Source organism: Vombatus ursinus, unplaced genomic scaffold, assembly GCF_900497805.2.
Source record: "Vombatus ursinus unplaced genomic scaffold, bare-nosed wombat genome assembly UNPS02014837.1, whole genome shotgun sequence".
In the NCBI taxonomy this organism is placed as follows: Eukaryota; Metazoa; Chordata; class Mammalia; order Diprotodontia; family Vombatidae; genus Vombatus; species Vombatus ursinus.
The window spans coordinates 7,220,288-7,239,462 of NW_020954615.1; the positions used below are offsets into that span (position 1 = coordinate 7,220,288).

General features: G+C 47.9%; 1 protein-coding gene across 1 annotated transcript in view; it reads left to right on the top strand.

Moving 5' to 3' along the window:
* LOC114026269 (dihydropyrimidinase-related protein 2) overlaps positions 1 to 19,175 on the top strand; it is a 104,881-nt gene that overhangs the window by 65,662 nt on the left and 20,044 nt on the right. Inside the window, exons 8-11 of the mRNA XM_027839937.1 lie at positions 4,344 to 4,464; positions 9,202 to 9,358; positions 11,199 to 11,340; positions 13,007 to 13,177. Coding sequence (XP_027695738.1) covers positions 4,344 to 4,464; positions 9,202 to 9,358; positions 11,199 to 11,340; positions 13,007 to 13,177 — 591 coding nt within the window. The remainder of the gene's footprint in view (positions 1 to 4,343; positions 4,465 to 9,201; positions 9,359 to 11,198; positions 11,341 to 13,006; positions 13,178 to 19,175) is intronic.

A 19,175-nucleotide genomic window follows, 5' to 3' on the forward strand; every position in this document is an offset into this window, starting at 1 on the left:
TTTAGAGGACCGGCCCTAGTCAAGACTCAGAGGCAGGAGAGCTGGAGGCCCGTCTCCCAGACAGAGCGCCCAGTTTGCCCAGAGCACCAGATAATCTGAGATAAGAACTTGAGAACTCTTGGACCTGATTGTTTCCAGTCTAAGGTCCGAGCTCTGAGGCCCCATGTTTCCCTGTAAGAGGCCCGGGAAGGGAGGGCCCCTAGAACCCCGGAGGCTGAGCTGAACAGGCCGATTCAGAGCTAAGTTACTTGTGTGGGAGGAGAAGGGCGGGAGCTGGAGCTGGAGGGGTAGGGGGCAAAGGCAATCGCTGTTGGGAGGAGGAAAAGCTGGATCAGGAGGAGGCCCCGACTTTATTTAGCCCTGGAACCACAGCTGGTAGGCAGCTAAAGAGTGCGCTTCCTGGACTCAGGAGGATGTGAGTTCAAATCCAGCCTCAGACACTTACTAGCCGCGCGACCCTGGGCAAGTCCCTTACCCTTTCTTCATCAATAAAATAGAAGTAATGATGCCTGGAGTTCCTGCCTCTTAGGTCTGCTGTGAGACTTGAGTCTAATGATGTCTAGAAAGTACTTTGGAAACTTTAAATCTCTGTGGGAATGCCAGTCAACAAACATTTACTATGTGCCTGGCACTGGGTGTGGGATCATCGTTTGAGAACTGAAAGAGAAGGTAGAAGTCATCTAATCCAAATATTTCCTTTTACAAGTGAAGAAACTGAGGCCCAGAAAGGGGGGGGTAATGAGCCCAAGGATACCCAGATAAAGATTCCGAGAGCGAGCCAGTAGTGCTAAGGCAGGTCTGCAGTGGAGGGCCTCAAGGATCGGTGGCCTTTAATGTTTTTATCAGTAACTTCTTCAACAGTATGGATGCCATGCTTGTCAAATTGTCAGCTGACGCAAAGCAAGGAGGAACAGTTAGCATTTGGACAGAATCAGGATTCAAAAGGATCTTGACGGGCTAGAGCATTACAGCATTGCTCTAATGAGTTGAAAGTCAATAGAGGTTAATGTAAAGTCTTCCAGTTGGGTTAGAAAAAATCAATTTTACAAGTACAAGACAGGGAAGTCACGGAAATTTGCGGAAAACAAAACCAATCACTGTAGGCTCCTCTCTTCCCCATTGCCTTCCCCTGGACACGCCCTCATCCTTCAATGTCACACAGTGTGTTCTTTATTATTATTATTTTTTAATTTGGTTAGACAATGGGGTTAAGTGACTTGCCCAGGGTCACACAGCTAGTAAATGTTTTGTGTCTGAGGCCGGATTTGAACTCAGGTCCTTCTGAATCCAGGGCTGGTGCTCTATCCACTTCGCCACCTAGCTGTCCCCACAGTGTGTTCTTTAAAGCACACTTTTGTAGCTTTTTTTTTTTCCTATTGTAGCTTTTTTGTTCCTTTGAACCAAAGTACAGGACTTTCCAATTGTCCCAATTCATTGCATTTCATTGACCCATTTTTCCTTTGGATCTCTTGGGGGTGGGGTCCTGATTCTGTCATCTATGATACTCATTGCCTCCCCCAGCTTTGTGGGCATCAGAACATTTAATAAGCTGATAAACAATCCTTCCGTGTCTTCAACCTGTTGGCTTCCTAATTTACTGACCTTGTATCATATAGCGGGGCTGAATGTGATGAGATCAGCTTGAATTTGTCAAGCAAAAGTGCCAATTGCAAAATCCCTAAGTATAAACTCTAGGCCAAGCTACCATAAAATCTCATTAGAATGTGGTCTGTTATACCAATTTAGATATAATATGGGTCACATCATGCCCCATGAAAAACAGCAACTATACACAGAAGAAACCCAATCCAAACACCATTAGGCATGGCTAAGTGGGAAAGGATTTGAGCAGACAGTTTTCAAAAGAGGACACACAGGTTGTTAATAATGCCTTGAAAAAATGCCCAGCCCCAGTAACGATCAAAGAAATGCAGATGAAAACAATATTGAGATTGTACCTAATGTACATCAAATTGTCAAAGAAACTTAAAACCAATGAAACTCAGTGTTTGGGGGATAGTGGAGACATATATGTGTATATACACACATACTTATATGTATATGTGAATCTATGTATCTATATATGTGTATATGTGTGTGTATATATATGTATATATATATATATATATATACACACATATAATATGAATCCTTTTGGAGAGCATTCCCTAAGAATGCAACAAAAATGAGGAAAATAATTACAACACTTAAGATCTTCATCCCAGTTATAATTGTAATGGTCAAAAATTGCAGGCAGTTCAAATGCTTAGCAGTGGGAGTGGGGGGTGGGGGGGTGAATGAATCGTGGCCCATTCACGCAGTGGCATCCTCTGATGCTCTCAAGGCCAACAGAGAGAAAGAGCACAAAGAAATCTGGGAAGCCCTTTATGCGCTAATATGATCGAAAAGAGGCCTGGAGAAATAGAGCACTCCTTGGCCTCAGTTATCTGGAAGAGGAAAAGGGACAAGGAATACATGGCCAAAGAATCCTAAGCCTCCAGGCTTAGAGGGAATGAGAGAAAATTCTGACATTTCAGTTATTGAAGTGAATTTATTTGTGTGTAAATAGCTGCAAAGCAAATTTCCTCAGTTATATGGGTGGTTCACTTTCCATGGGGGTGGGCGTCTAGATTTGTGATTTCACTGATTTTAGAACTCCGGGTGTGGAAGCTTCCTACACCAATGCAGATTGGCAACTTGCCGGTAGCTGGGAATCTTGACAGGTTAAGTGACTTGCCCAGGGTCACACAGTTAGTGAGTCTGAGGCTGAATTTGAACTCAGGTCTTCCTGATTCCAACGCCAGCTTTAATTCTTCATGTTAATTTCTAATAATAACTAAAAATATTTCCAAACACCCACCATTAATGTAGAAGACAGATGAGGTGACATGTTTCTCTCTCTTTTTTTGGGAAACATCAGGGTTAAGTGACTTGCCCAGGGTCACACAGCTAGTAAGTGTCTGAGGCTGGATTTGAACCGAGCTCCTCCTGACTCCAGGGCCGATGCTCTGTCCACTGGGACAGTGAGGTGACATCTCTTGATCACTCGTTTATGAAAAGGCTCTATCATATTCCTTTTCTTCCTCTGCAGAAAGTTGTACATGCCTAGTTTTCCTCGGGATTCTTGGAGTGCAGTGCGGGCTGCTCACTGCATTCACTGCATCAGTCCTGTACCTGACATTTCATCTCTTTCTGTGCCTGTGTCCACATTCCTTCAATTCCATCTGTGCCTTTTCTTGGTTGCTGCGTAAGAACGATGTCCCATCCTCCCTCTTCCTGTTAGTACTCGGTGTTCATGGGAGCCTCAGCTTCTGCTGAAAGCTGACTGAGAATTTTCCTGGGGAATCAGACTTTCCCATCTCCTTCCCTGAAGTCATTTAAACTCTCTGAGCCTCAGTTTCCTTTTCTGTAAAATGAAGTGGGTTGGATGTAATATGTCTGAGGTGCCTTCCAGCCTCAACTGTGGGAAGCCAACCACTTCAATGATTCTATTCCCCAGACGTTCCTGTAGCGTCTACAACGTGCCAGGCATTGTATCAGGCACTTCAGATACAAATGAAACAATCTGTGCTCTCCACAAGCTGATTTTGCACCAGGCTGGGGGTGGAGGGAGGAGAGGAGGGCACTGGGACACAGCATGTGTGCTGATAAGCAAATCTAACGTGTGTAAAGTACACAGAAAGTCAGAAGGACAGAGGACGAACCCTTGGGGGACCACAGGAAAGGTCTGGTGTAGGGCATGGCCCCGAGGTGTGCTGTGCAGGAAGGTAAGGATTCTGTAAGGTTAAAATGGAGAGGGAACATATGGAGAACCACCTGTGCAAAGGTGCATAGGGAGGAGATGAAACAGGAGCGAGACGGTAGAGGACATTGACTGCTACGCTGATTGGTATATCGTCCTGGAGGCAAGCAGGCAGCTAGGCGTCACAGTGGCTAGAACGTGGCACCTGGGGTCGGGAAGACCTGAGCTCAAATCTGACTTTAGACACTGACCAGCTGTGTGACCCTGGGTAAGTCACTTCTTCCAGTTTGCCTCAGTTTCCTCGTCTGTAAAATGAGCCGGAGGAGGAAATGGCAAACCGCTGTGGTATCTTTGCCAAGAAAACCCCAAATGGGGTCACTAAGAGTTGGGCATGACTGAACAACAACCTAGAAGGCGTTGGGAGCTATTGAAGATTCTTTGAGTAGAGAGGTGATGTGATTAGATTAGAGTTGTAGGAATATTGGGTGGGGCATGCTTTCAGAAGGGGAGTTATCATTGTGATGATTGTGTACCCCATGGATTCCAACAGGATTTGGGGGGGGGATAGAGAAGCGGCTCACACGTGGATGCTGTCTTGCAGGTCGAGGCTGAGGCTGTGAACCGGGCGATTACCATTGCCAACCAAACCAACTGCCCGCTGTATATCACGAAGGTGATGAGCAAAAGTGCTGCTGAGGTCATCGCCCAGGCCAGGAAGAAGGGTGAGTGCGGCCTGCGGGCTGGTGGGAGGGGAGGCCGGGTCACTCCCACTGGGCAGACAATGCCTTTTCCAGCCTCTCCTGCCAAGCCGGCTACTTTTATCACGCTCCAGCATTAACCTAATTACAGTGAACTGAGGCCCAGAGCTCAGGTTACTCCTTCGTTCCGCTCCCGAAGCCTTGTTTAGCATCTATTTAAAGCTGCCACACTGCAGAGAATGGGTGGGCAGGCCCTGTCTTCTCCCTGTCCTATGCCAGGCTTGGATTTAATTCGATCCAGTCTAAATAACCCTCCCCTGCGTATACCTATGACGTCAGTTTCCATCTGGCCATGGAATTCCTCTGGGGAACATTGTGTAGCCAGAAGCCTTCTCCCCCGTGACTTGATAAGGCTGAAGGGGTGTGGGGGGGGATGGGGTGAGGATGCGAAGTCATTCTTGTTCAGTACAGGGGTGATCTGGCCCCTAGTACTCAAGCTATTTTCTATTAGTGATCCAGGACCTTTGGGACAGAGGTGTTACGGGATACGGAACAGGTCTCTGGGCTTGAGGTCAGGAAGACCTGGGTTCAGATCCATCCTCAGGCACTTACTAGCTGTTTGACCTTAGTTAAGTCACTTAATCTTTCCAGTGCCTCAGCTTCCTCATCTGTCAAATGAGGGAGTTATACTCAAGGGCCTCTAAGGTTCCTTCTGTCTTTAAATCTACCATCCCACAAGCTACTCTTTTATTTGTGATAAGTCCATTTGCTAAGTTATTAAAACTCCACTTACTGAAGTTACTAAAGGCAGGCGAGGTAGAAAGAGCACAGAGCCAGGGTCAGAGGCATTGAGTGAATCTGGGCCTGGGGCGAGTGACCTCCTCTCTCTGGGCTTTGGTATGAGGTCACTGCCAGCCCTAAACCTAGGGTCCTAACAGGGAAGAGCACTGGATTTGGAATCAGGAGATGGGGATTTCCATCCCCTCACTTACAGTGCCTAGCTGTGTCACCTTGGGCAAGGATCTTAACTTCTCCAGGACTCAGCCTTCCTGGATTGTAAAATGGGGATAAAAATACTCATCCTACCTATCTCACAGTGTTGTAGTGACAAGAAAATTGATTTGTAAAATCCTCCTTCCTCTCCCTCCCTCCCTTCCTTCTCCTCCTCTCTTTTTTTCTCTTCCTTCTCCCCTTTATTCTTCCCTCTTTCCTTTCCTTTCTCACTTTCTTTATTATTTCAATTTCTCATTTATTTGTTCCTTCTTCATCCTTTCTTCCTTTTTCCTCCCCTTTCATCTCTCCCTTTTTTCTTTCTTATTCCTCCTCTTTTCTTCTTTCTTTTTCCTTCTCCTCCTAAGTGAGACCCAGGTTTTTCAAATTCAATCCAACAATTATTGAGTTCCTGCTGTGTTCCAGGCACCAGAATCACAAAGACACAACCATAGAGCCAGCCTTCAAGGAGCTTACATTCTACTGGGGGCAGAGATGATGTGCTGCCTGAGTAGGAATTAATAAAATGGAATTTCCTTTTTTGGCATTCTCCCAAGCCACACCCCAGAGGAATCCCCATATAGCTTATCCATTAGTGGGCACTTCTGCTTCCGCCCTTTGGGGCCAAGCAGAGCAAAGCTAATCCCTCTTGATAGCCCTTGAGATACTGGTTACCCTGACCTCCATACCCAGTCTTGACTGCACTGGTGTGGGGAATGCCTTACACTGATGAAATGACAGGTCCAGCCTTCCCCCCAAAAAAAAAGAAAAAAAGAAAATTATAATTATAACTATACAAGCAAGGCTGGTATAGTTAAAAAAGAAAGAGGAAGAAAGCAGTTGAGTAAAACTAACCAGTGTCTCAGCCATGTCTGAAAGCGTATGCACCATTCTCCTCCCCAGCAGCCTTCAGCTCTGCAATGAAGTATGGGAGATTGCATTGGGATCATTTCCTTCTCTTTTTCAAGTTTACCAGAGTTCTGATTTGTCAGTTTGGTGCCACCTGGGTGCTGGGCAGTCTATACCGTGGCCTCTGTGCCCTTTGAGGCTCTCATGGGCAGTCTATTCTCTACCTTGGCTTCTGAGGCTCTGAGTTAGATAATAGTTTTGAATGCTGCCCCACCCCCAGTGCATTCAAGAGACTTGGTCAATGGAGCCCCGTTTGGGTTGATGCTCCAACAAAAACTCAGGGCTCCAGCTGTGCTGTGGGAACCACCGAGGGGGGCCCTGGGCGGAAGCCCCAACATTTGCATTTCATAAAGTCTGCTGGGCAGCAGCCAAGGCTTTCTCATTCTCACTCCAGCGCCTTTTCCCACCCCGTCCATAAAGGAGGAGCAGGAGGGAGCTGTTTGCTCAGGCCACCAAACCAGCCCTGACTTGGAGGCCCCTGAGAGCCTGGGAATGCCCCCCTCCCCCATGCTGATAGGCGTGGAGATCACAGGGACATTTCCCCAGCCCTTTCAAGTCTGCAAAGCATTTTGTATATTTGGATTTTTTTCATACATGCCTCTTAACTACTTCATGAGGACAGGCAATATAGGGATTGTTATTACCCTCATTTGACAGATGACGAAACTGAGGCTTAGAGAGATGTGCCCAGGGACACACAACCAGGAAGTATTAGAGGTGAGAGTTGAACTCAGGTCTTGCTGACCAAGCCTAGCATTCTGTCCACTCTAGCACATTTGAAGCAGCTGGGTGGTAGAATGGTGAGAGCTCTGACCTGGGTTCACATCTTGCCTTCAGACACTTACTAGCCCTGTGACTCTGGGTAACCTGGTTCCCCTCGCTCCTTTTCCCTCCCAGATTACCTGCCATCTGTTCTGTATTTTGTACCCAGTTTTACACATCTGCTCCGTTAGAATATGAGCACCTCGGGGGGCAGGGGCTGTTTTTATCATTCTTTATATCCTTAGCACCGTGCCTGGCTCAGTCAGTGCTTGATAAATGCTTGTTGGCTGACAACTTCCTCGAGCCTCAGTTTCCTCCTCTGTAAAATGGGCATAGTGATAACATTTGCCTTACTGGGTTGTTGTGAGGCTCAAGTGAGCTAACATGCAAAATGCTTTGTACACCTTAAATATATAAATATTATCTATATAAATGTGAATTATCATTACTATTTGGAGGCTTCATGGGATAGTGGCTAGAGATCTGGCCTGGCTTCTGACCTGGACAGGCAGTGTGACCCTTAACCTCTCAGTGCCCCAGGTCACTCTTTCAGTTGCAGAGAAAGTATTGACCTGAGTTAGTAAAAGGAACTTGCTTCCCCAGGAGTTCCCTGTACCGGTGAAATCGAATGTATACTCTCTTCCCCTGCTCACCACCAGCATCATCATCATTGTCTTCGTTGCTGTTTGAGGGGTGGTTGAGGGCACCGGGGTTCTGAGATCACATAATTAGAGTCTGAAGGGACTTGAGAAGGGCCATCTAGTCTAATCTCATTTGACAGATGAGGAAACTGAGTTTTGGCGAAGCTGTGGCTCGCCTCCAGCCACAGGTAGAGAGGGTTGGAGGTGGGATGTGAATCCAGGTTTTCCTTGTGATTCTAAGCCCAGTGCTCTACCCACTAAGCCGTGCTGCCTCTAGATTTCGGGTGGACCCTACTGGCTCTCTCCAAGCATTTGAAAGACTTCATATAGAAGGGTTCGATTTGAATGAATAAAAGAGAAAAGGCCTTTCTTAGACATCTACTACATGCCAGGCATTGTGATAAATCTTGGAAGTATAGATGGAAAGGGAGGCTGAGCCTGCCCTTAAGATTACATTGCGGTTGGGGAGATCAGGAAAACCAGGGAAGGCAACACGGAGAGACTGTTTCTCTTTGGTCCCAGAGGCCAGAATGAGGAACCAGGCATCCAGACTGCAGAGAAAGCACCATAGGTCTGATGCAGAAGACACGCCCTAGCACTTAGGGCTGGCTAAAGGTGGAGGGGGCTGCCCTCCTCCCAGGCAGCCGCTTGCCCGTGCCCGGAGGGCCTCAGGCGCAGGCCGCATGACCGCGTTCCTGGCTGCTTGTGGACGGAAGGCCTGTTGAGGGAGAGCGCAAGGCCTCTGAAGCCTTTTCCGCCTGTGAGATTCTGGGCATATTTGCCGAGCCCTGGGGAACGCTGCGTACAGACAGGCCTGAGGCCAGCCCAGCCGGGGCTTTGGAGAATGTTTATTCTTTCCTTCCGTGAGCTCTCTCCCCAGGGTCCTGACACCCTCCTGGCTTGGGGAGCTGTTATTCCTCCTTCCCAGGAGTGAGCTGCCTGGGACCCTGCCCAGCTCAGTCACCCCCTCACTTCTTTGTGAGATTCCTGAGGTGGGAGGCCCTCTGGCGTGGCTGGAGGAGGCAAGCAGGGTGGTGTAATGTGTTTATCAAACGATGAGTTGGGCCTCAGAAATGGCTAAGGGGAGAGGAGGTGCATTCCGTTCTGGGAAATGTCTGGCTTTAAGAACTGCGAGAGACGTTTGCGTTTAGGAGGTGTGGAAAGAGGGCCAGAGCTACGCTCATATACTTGTTTGGAAGACTTGCAGAGGCAGTATGGTCAAGTGGTCAAAGTGCTGAACTTGGAGCCGGGAGGACCTGGGTTCAAATCCTGCCACTGACCTTACTAGCTGTGAGACCTGGGGCAAATCTGAGCCTCAGTTTCCTCATCAGTAAAGTAAGAGGGTTGGACTAGATGGCGTAGGAGATGCTCATGTGTCTGCTTCTATGATCCTCTGGCCTGAGGGAGGGAGACTGGTATCATATGGTGATGCTGATTGTTGGGGTGTTGGAATTCCTAGGCACCGTGGTGTATGGGGAGCCCATCACAGCCAGCTTAGGGACGGATGGATCTCACTACTGGAGCAAGAACTGGGCCAAGGCAGCGGCTTTTGTCACTTCTCCGCCTTTGAGCCCTGACCCGACCACTCCTGACTTCCTCAACTCCTTGCTCTCTTGGTGAGTAGCGGACACTTCCTGACACCTCCAGGTTCCCAAGCGTCAGGGCTCCCCTCCGCCATTTTCTTCTCGTCATTCTCTAACAGACCTGACTGGGATCACATTTGATGGATTTAAGAGATGAAAACAGGCTTGCAGGCAGTCGCTCATTTCACCAGCCTGACCCCAGGGATGATTTACACTCTGGAAGCCTTTAGCACTACTAGCTGTGGAATGAAACCTAATCAGTAGGGTCAAGGGCCATGAGTCTGTGTCACATGGGGATTGTTTGAAGGAGTGAGGGATGTTCAGTCTGGAGAAGAGAAGGTTAGGAGGCGTGTGATTGCTGCCTTCAAGTATTTGAAGGGCTGACATAGGAAGGAGATATATTAATTGTTCTGTTTGACGCCAGAGGACAGAACCAGGAAAAAAGAGAAGCTCCAGGGGGAAATTTGAGTTAAATGTAAAGAAAAACTTCTGAACGATGAATAGCCATCCAAAAAGGGGATGGGATGCCCTAGAAGATCCCGCTGGGGGTCTTCAAGTCAGTCAGTTAACATTTAGTCAGCACCTTCTGTGTGACAGGTATGGTGCTAAGGGCTGGGGCAAATGACAGTGCCTGCCTTCAGGGAGCCCATAGTCTAACAGGGAAGACAACGTACAAACAACTATGTACAAACAAGCTATGGACATAGAATAAATAGGAAAGGGAAGGCGCCAACATTAGGCAAGATGGGGAAAGACTTCCTGGAGAAGGTAGGACCTTAGCTGAGACTTGCGAAAGTTAGGGAAGCCAAGAGGCAGAGATGAGGAGGGACGGCATTCCAGGCAAGGGGGACAGCCAATGAAAATGCCTGGAGTCTGGAGATGAGTGTCTTCTTTGAGAAACAGCTAGGAGGTCACTGTCATTGGATTTCAGAGTACGTGAAGCCTGGAAAGGTGAGAAGGGCCAGGTTCTGAAGGACTTTAGAAGTCAGAAACAGTATTTTATGTTTTATTTTAATTCTGGAGGTGGTAGGGAGCCAATGAGTCTATTGAAGGGAGTGTTACATGGTTGGACATGCATTATAGGAAAACTACTTGGACAGTTGAGTGGAGGCTGGTTAATTACAGATATGTTTTAGTGGGGACTTTTTTTTTTTTGGTGGTGGGGAGGTGTGTGGGTTAGGCTAGCTAGCCTCTGAGGCCCCATTCCACTCAGAGATTCTGTGACTCTGGCCCTGTGAGGCTTCTCCATTGTGGAGATGATCTCAGTCACTTACTGAGGAACCCAATAAACTCCATTATGTAGTTAGACCTTTAAGGAGCTTCCAGTTACCTGCTTGAGGACAGTATCATAGTGAAGCCCCGGTATCTTTGCAAAATGTTTTGTTGATGCTCTTTAGAAAAAGAATCTCCATCTCTGGTGACTCCACCCTTCTTCAAGAGCACTCTCCCTCATAACAAGTAACACTAAAAACACATCATTGGCCTTGTCTGAAGGTGCATGTTTCATTTCATTCCCGCAGGCCACCATCTTTTTGCTGAGAAGCAGTAGACATCAGGCCCTAGTGTTCTCTAAAGAAATAATAAATAGTTCCAGTGACTTTTCCTTCTTTCTGGGGGAGGAAGGCAGGCTCACTCAAATCAGTGTTGATGGTGCAATGCACTGGACTTTTGCACATATCCCTAAGGTGGAATGGAAGTGAATGGTGGCCTTCCTTCTACCTCTGTAGATCTAGAGTATATCTAAAAACGTGGACGGAAATGGTGTCTCTTCATGCCCATCCCACATGGCAGTGGTAAAGCAGGTTTAAGCGTTCAGGGCTCTCTCATCTCCTTTCGTCTCTCCAATTCATTGTCTGTGGTACTTGCCTTTCAGCGGGGATCTCCAGGTCACTGGCAGTGCCCACTGTACCTTTAACACTGCGCAGAAGGCTGTGGGAAAGGATAACTTCACCCTGATTCCTGAGGGCACCAATGGGACTGAGGAGAGGATGTCTGTCATCTGGGATAAGGCTGTGGTATGGCATCCCCCGTTGCGGGAGGGTCCCCTGCCCTGGGGGTCGTGGCATTCCTCTCTGAATTGATTCACGAGGGCTTCTCCCCTGTGAAGTTCTCGTGGGTGTCCTTATCTGATCATCCGTGGCATGCCAACGGTAGAATATAAGCTCCGTGAGACCGGGCTTATTTTCCATTTTGTCTCTATGACCCAGTGCCTGGCACATGGTAGGCATTGAATGAATGCTTGTGGGATCTCACTGCTTTGGCTTTGCCCCTTAATGGGGATCCCAGAAGTTGAGTCTGGGTTTTTGGTGGACCCCTTGTGGTGATTATTGATGGTCCTCATTTTTGTAAGGGAGGCTTCGTACGTTTGCTCATTGAAGGCTAATCCTATGGAGCCGGACATCATGCTTATAAAAATCATGTCTTCCGTTCTAATGGGTATTTCCAGGTGAGTGGCAATGCCTGTATAGGCACATATGCCCTGACAGGCCTCGTCCCGTAGTGGACAGAGGAGGGCTGGCCCAGGAGGCAGCCAGTATTTATTAAGCACCTTCTATGTGCCCAGCGTTGTACTAGACGATGGTAGTACAAAGCCAAAATGAAATGGGGCCTGCCCTCATAGAGCTTACATTCTACTAGGGAAACAACGTGTACAAAGATAAGTAAGTACAAGATTCAAACTGTGTGACTTTCCGGCCCCAGTCCACTCTTCTATAAAATGAAGGACAGCCAGGTAGCACAGTGGATAGAGTGCTGGGCCTGGAGTCAAGAAGACTCATCTTTCTGAGTTCAAATTCATCCTCAGACAACTTACTAGCTGTGTGACCCTAGGCAAGCCATTTAACCCTATTTGCCTCAGTGTTCTCCTTTGTTAAATAAGCTGGAGAAGGAAATGGCAAACCAGTCCAGTATCCTTGCCAAGAAAACACCAAGTGGGGTCCTGAAGAGTTGGACGTGACTAAAACAACTGAACGACAACAAAATAAAGGGGATGGATGAGATGATTGCTAAAATCCCCTTCAGCTCTAACATTGTGTGAAAAGATACTTTGTGGCTGCCAGGCCTGTCTTCATATCATGACAAATTTGGTTTGATTGTTCATCTTTCTAAGATCCCCGGGGAGGCTCTGTGCCCTCCTCTAATTTTTATATCCATGACTCAGAAGCTGCGTGGATAGTCTGCTAGGTGCTTCCCTGCACATGGCGCCCCATGTCCCACCTGTCTTTGCCATGTGGCTTCTGTGACTGGAATATAGTTCTCCCTTACTTCTGACCTGTATATCCCCTAGCTTCCTTCAAAGCACAATAAAAATGTCTTCCCCTCCCCCTTACATGAGGCCTTTCCTTATTTGCACCCTCTCCTTGGGAGTGTTTTCTCTAAAAATTGCTCTGTGTATTTAGTATGCCCTTTGTGTTTATTTCTTTATTTACGTTCTGTGCTTTCATCTTAGTGGGGGCTCTTCCCGAGGTGGACACTCCCTCCCTGATGCAGATGAGTTGTTTTTTTGTAGCTTAAAGGCTTCTAGACTTGCCTGAAGCATTGATTGGTGCCTGGGGTCACACAGCCAGGATTTGATCTCAGATCTTCCTGACTTCAAGTCTGGTATCTAATCCATATGCAGAATTGAATTGTGATCCTCTTCCAGGGGCACTGATTTCGTTGTTTGGTTTTTCTTTTCCCCAGGTGACCGGAAAGATGGATGAGAACCAGTTTGTGGCTGTGACCAGCACCAACGCGGCCAAGATTTTCAATCTTTATCCCCGGAAGGGCCGCATTGCTGTGGGCTCTGACGCTGACCTAGTCATCTGGGACCCTGACAGTGTCAAAACCATCTCAGCCAAGACTCACAACATCGTAAGTTACTTAAACCATGTAGCCCTTGACTGGTTAATGTGTGCTACAATGGAGCTGGAGACAGAAGACCCGGGTTCAAATCTCACTTCTGGTTTTTACTGCCAGTGTGACCTCCTAAGCAAGTGCTTAACCTCTCTGGCCTCAGTTTCCTCATCTATAAGATGAAGAAAATGGACTAGATGCCCTCTGACGTCCCTTCCACCTCTATATCGATGATCCTCAGTCATTTAGCCGCTCTGGCCTCAGTTTCCTCATCTGTAAGATGAAGGAGATGGACCTTTGAGGTCCCTTCCAGCTATAGAGTTATCATCTTGTGATTCTCTAGAGAGGCCATAGAGATAGGGCAAAGGGCACATCTCTCAGCCCAGGGCTGGATGGAGGGGAGCTAAGTAAGGCAATTTAAAGTAGGCTCCTTCTTAGTGAGAGGCAACCCTTTTAGGAGGGGCTGCTGGGGGATGGAGGAGCAGAATTGGGAAGGAGGATTCATTCCCTGGTGTCCTGAAAGAATTATTTCTAAAGTAGAGTCAGCCCTATTGAGATGTGGCTTCTTTCTCCATAGCCTCTTGGGCTCCGGGGCCTTCGTGCTACACCTTGAAACAGAATTCAGGGCATACCTTCTTTGCATTAGCCTCAATCTCATTGAGGTTTTCTCCTCAATGAAATCAGACTTGAAAGAGCCCTGAAAAAGGGCGACCTTTGTACAGAAGGTGGGCAGCTGTCTAAAGCATTTGGTTTTAGAAACAAGTCCTGGATGATTTCTGCTCCTAGGGAATCTCTTGAACTACTTTTCCAAGGTTTCAAGGTGTTAGAGGTTTCCTGGGGATTCCTTGAACCCTTTTTCCAGCAACTGTCAAATATAAAGTGTACTAATCTTGGAAAGATTAGTGGAAAACTCCAATGACAGGAGACAGACCTGTTAAAACCCATTAGGATAATGCTCCAAATTAAATTGCCTTAGGCACAACCTAGGAAACATATTCTGAAAGATTCTGGAGACCTGGGGGTCTTAGTGGACTCCAGCCTCAATATGAATTAATGGTGTGATGTGGCAGCCATAAAAGACTAATGAGATCTTAGGATTCATTAAGAGACATACTGTTTAGATAAGAGGTGATTATCATGTTTGACTTTTTCTGAAATCCCACCTTTGACAAGAAGCCTTTCCTGATCCATCTCAATGCTAATGCTTTCCTTCTGAGGTTATCCCAGTTTGTCCCATATGTGTCTTGTCCATAGTTGTTTACCTGTCATCTTCCTCATTAGGCCAGGATCTCCTTAAGAGCAGGGACTGTCTTTTGCCTTTCTTTATATACCCAGCACTTAGCCCAGTAGGCTAAGTATAGGCACATAATAAAATGCTTGTTGATTGCCTGACATCGTATTTAGCTCTGATCAATATTGTTTGGAAAAACATCAACACTTTGCAGAGGGGCTGGAATCTCTTTCGTATTGGGATCTGTTGAGGACACTTTAGCCGGAAGTCAGGGCTCAGGGCTACCAAGGTTGCTGACGTCTCATGTTTGAAGGGTTGTCATTTGGAACAGCGATTAGATGTACTCAGTTCTAAGAGGAGGAGAGGAAGTCGCAGACGCAAATTGAGGAGAGCTTTTTTGAGGACAACCTTGCTGAGGGTTAGTGCTGTCCTCAGGAGGAATGAGCTCCCCCCTCCTCGGAGGTCCTGCAGCCAAGGCCCGATGGCCTGTCGTCAGAGTGCTGGAGTGAGGATTCTTTTGGGTTGGAGCTGTATCTAGCACCCTGCTTAGCACAGAGTAGGCACTTAATAAATGCTTATTGTTTGAGTGATGGGTGCTGACGTCACTTTTGTCTGTGAGATCCTTTCATTCCTTGACCTCCTTTGGCAAGAATGAGGCCTTCAAGGCTGGGTCGGGCTCTTGGAGGAGAGGAGAGTCAGGGGCAGGTCTTTTGAAGAGTGAGAGCAAAGGTCCATCAGCCGCTGAGTGGGTGCAGGGGGTGGGGAACCTTTGTGTCTTGAAGCCACATGTGGCCTTCTAGGTCCTCAAGGCCCAGAGGATGCCTCCTCCTGCCTGCCTCTCACCTTCAAGTGACCTTACTCATGTATGTGTACTTCTCTCATGGTGCCAGATTCCTCTCACCACCATGGAAGATCTGGCCTTAAAGTGCCCTGAGTTCTTTGGAGGGCTTTTGGAAAATGTACTTAGGAGGCTTCCCCCGTCTCCCACCCCCACCCCCTCAGTGTTTCCTCGGTTGTGCCTAATGCAATTTAATTTGGAACATTATCCTAATGGGTTTTAACAGGCCTATCTCCTGTCGTTGGAGTTTTCCAGGCATTGGGCCAGATTGGTAATTTTAGGGGAAGCAGCCTGGGGGAGGGGGAGAGCCTTTGGACTTGGAGTCAGGAGACTGGGCTTTCCCATCCTGGATCGAACATGTAGCAGCTGTGTGATTCTGCCTCAGTCCTTTAACTGCTCTGAGCCTCAGTTTCCTCATCTGTAAAACGGGGTAATAACTTGCCTTAGATTCTTATGTGAGGAAATCATCAGAAGCCTTAAAGTGCTATCGAAAAATGAACTTTGATACCCTTAATGTTAATGGGTTGAGGGAGGTGGAGCACTCACGGTCTTTTCATTTTATTTGTTTAATTGATGCCTTTCATTTTTATTTTATGAATCTATTTTAAATTTTTTCTTGGTTTCATTTTTTCATCAGTCATTTCTGAATATCTTGCTGCCCTCTCTCCTATCCAGAGAACCAGCCTTTTTAATAAAAACAGAAAAAAAAGGTAGTTAAGCAAGACCAACCGGTAAATAGCTTGTAGCTGAAAGTGCCAGTAGTGTTTCACACCCATAGGCCCCCACCTTTCCAAGAAAAGGAAGGGGAGAATGTGTGGTTGGAGCTGCAGTGCCAGGGATCTGAATCCCCTCAGTTCTGTCCATGTTACTGGACTCAGGGGGAAGCCCCAGGCCTGTCGCGCAGCATCGAAAGCTTGGCTTTCCCTCTTTCTTAAACGAGAGAAGTATGCTTTGCTTCAAGTGTTGTTCATGGTGAAGTCCGTGCATACAATGTGAGGCAAAATGGAGGAAGGCTCTGAGCCTGATTGGGGAAGACAGAGGTGGGGAGCTGCATCACTGGAGAGGAGAGGACCCAGAAGAGATCTCAGAGCCATGGGCCACATATGCAGGCCCTGTGCTAGGCACTAGAGACACAAAGACCAAAAAGGAGCAATCCTTGCCCTCAGGGAACTCATATTCAATTCACTCCTAGTATGGCATCTCCTCCCACTGATGCAGATTTGCAGCTTGTCGGGGGATTTATCGTCTTAGAGAATTGTTGGAAGCAGTCAGGTGGCTCAGCAGATAGAGTACTGGGCCCGGAGTTAGGAAGACTTGAGTTCAAATGCTGCCTCAGACACTTGCTAGCTGTGTGACCCTGGACAAGTCATTTAATCTCTGTTTGCCTCAATCCACTGGATAAGGAAATGGCAAACCACTCCAGTACCTTTGCCATGAAAACCCCATGGACGGTATCGGTGCGCTGTGGTCCACAGGGTCATGGAGAGTTGGACGTGACTGAATAACCACAGAGAGTTGTTGGGGGGGTTGCAGAGGACACGTAGCAAGTCAAATTCATAAGCATTTATTCAGCATCTACTATATGCCAAGCAGTGGAGATACAAAGAAGGGTAAAAATAATCCCTGTTCACAAGCAGAATGGAATCCAACACGGTGCAGCCCTTATTAAGGGCCCAGCTACCAATGCCGTCCTTCAGGAGTGGGCCTCCCTACTTGGGGTTGTCTGGCATCAAAGGTTGGACAGCCACTTGGCAGGGTGGTGGAGAGGGGCTTCTGGGGGAGGTTTGGGTTGGGTTGGATGGTGTCTGAGGTCCTCTCTGACTCCGATTCTCTGATTGGCTAAGCTAAGGGAGAGGCTGTCTGGAGGAGCAGCAGCTGAGCTCGGCCTGCAGGGGCACTTTGCACCGACCTGGCTGTTGCCTTGTTCCTGGGATGATTTCTGAGGTGACTGGATTCTGCTTGTGGATTCACAGGTCTCCCGTTGGAAGCGACCTCAGAGGTCAGCTCGTCTAACGCTTCGTATTTTACAGAGAAGGAAACCGAGGGCCCATGGAGGTTCTAACTGACCTAAAGTCTCACAGGTCGTAAACGTCAGAGGCAGGATTTGAACCCATATCATAGGATCATAGGTCTCCAGTTGGAAGGGACCTCGAGGCCAGCTAGTTCAAGTCTTTCCCTTTACCAGTGAGGAAACTGAGGACCAGAGAGGTTAAGTAGCTTCGTGTAGTAAGCATCAGAGTGGGATTTGGACTCAGATGTTCTGACTCTTCACTTGGTCATTTCTGTCTCGTGGCTCAGAGGGTCTCAGGTCTTGTGCCCCCTCCCCATCCTTGCTGCTCTGTTGCTTTTGAGGAGGGGAGGAGTCTGGGGGCTCTTCGGCCAGGCTCGTGTGGTCTCTTGGGTCACACTCAAGCAGCCTTCTTGCCCTGCTGACGTTCCTGGCGCCTCCTGGCACTTTCCAGCCCTGGGATGAAGACAATAACAAGCCCTGCCTCCTGTCAGTGGGTGAGGTTGCTCCCAGTATCCGGAGTCACTGTGTGAGAGCAGAGCCTTTACATTGGTTCCTGGAGCTTCAGGTTTAATACCACTGGGGGCTGTTTCAGGAAAACTCCCCACTTGTCTTTTTTTCCTTTTTCCGTGAATGGCGCATGCACACCCATGGCATTGCTGACTGACTTCCTCCAGGTTTGGAATCCCAGATCGGTTGTCCAGGGAATTCTGGGAGGGAAAGCACCTATTGTTCTCTCTGGGCTGATTCCAAGACTCTGAAAAGAACTTGGGAGTGGAAAATGGTGCAGCAAACAGCCAGCTGGTAAATGTTGTGCTGAGTACGTCAGAGCTCTCTTTGAACATGACTTGTTGTTTTGGAGCTTGGGGAAATCAGGTCCCTCCACACAACAGAACCACACGTAACAGCACGGCCCAGGGAACGAGGGCGAGACTTGGCGTCACTGGGGGCCTGTATTCGCATCTTGTCTTCCACACGTTATCCTTGCGGCTGTGCGCAAGTCAGTCATTCCATCTCTCTGATCTCCTATTGCCTGATCTTTAAAATGGGGCTAATGGTATCTGTGGTACCTGCCTGCCTTACGGGATTGGGGGGAGGGTTGGATCAGCCTATTTCATTGGTACAGGGGAGTCCCATAAGGGAACTCCTCAACCAATGCAGGGAAATCCCAGGCACCCATCTTGAGCCCAAGTGTCCTGACCAGCTCCTATGCCCTGCACCCTCTGCTTCATAGCAGGATTGTTGTGAAGATCAAATGAGAAAATGTATGGAAGACGACATTGTAACCGAGAAGTGTAGTAGAACACAGTGGACCTGAGAGGCGATGGAAACTAAATCCTTTCTCCCAATACTCAAAGTGCTGATTCATTCATGGGTTTTAAGAGGCATTTCTTAATTACTGCACCTATCATGTGCATCTATTGCACCTATCATGTCCTAAACTTGGTGACTGGTGTTAGGTAGACAGTCAGTGATAGAGACAGACACACAGAGAAACAGAGGGAGGGTGGGAGGGAGAGATGCAGAGACAGAAGAGAGAGAGACAGACCGACAGACAGATACAGAGACAGAGACACAGAGACAGAGAGAGAGAGAGAGAGAGACAGACTGACAGACACAGAGACAGAGACACAGAGACAGACAGACACAGAGACACAGAGACAGAGAGAGAGAGAAAGAGAAAGAGAGAGAGAGACAGACCGACAGACACAGAGACAGAGAGAGACAAACAGACACAGAGACAGAGAGAGACAGACAGACACAGAGATAGAGAGACAGAGACAGAGAGAGAGAGAAAGAGACAGAGAGACAGATAGACAGACACAGAGACAGACAGACAGACAGACAGACAGACAGACAGCGAGCCCCTGGCCCTGGGGAAGAAAACTGTTTTCCTCGCTGCCCAGGAAAGAAAAGAGGGAGGGCGCGCCGCTGAGCA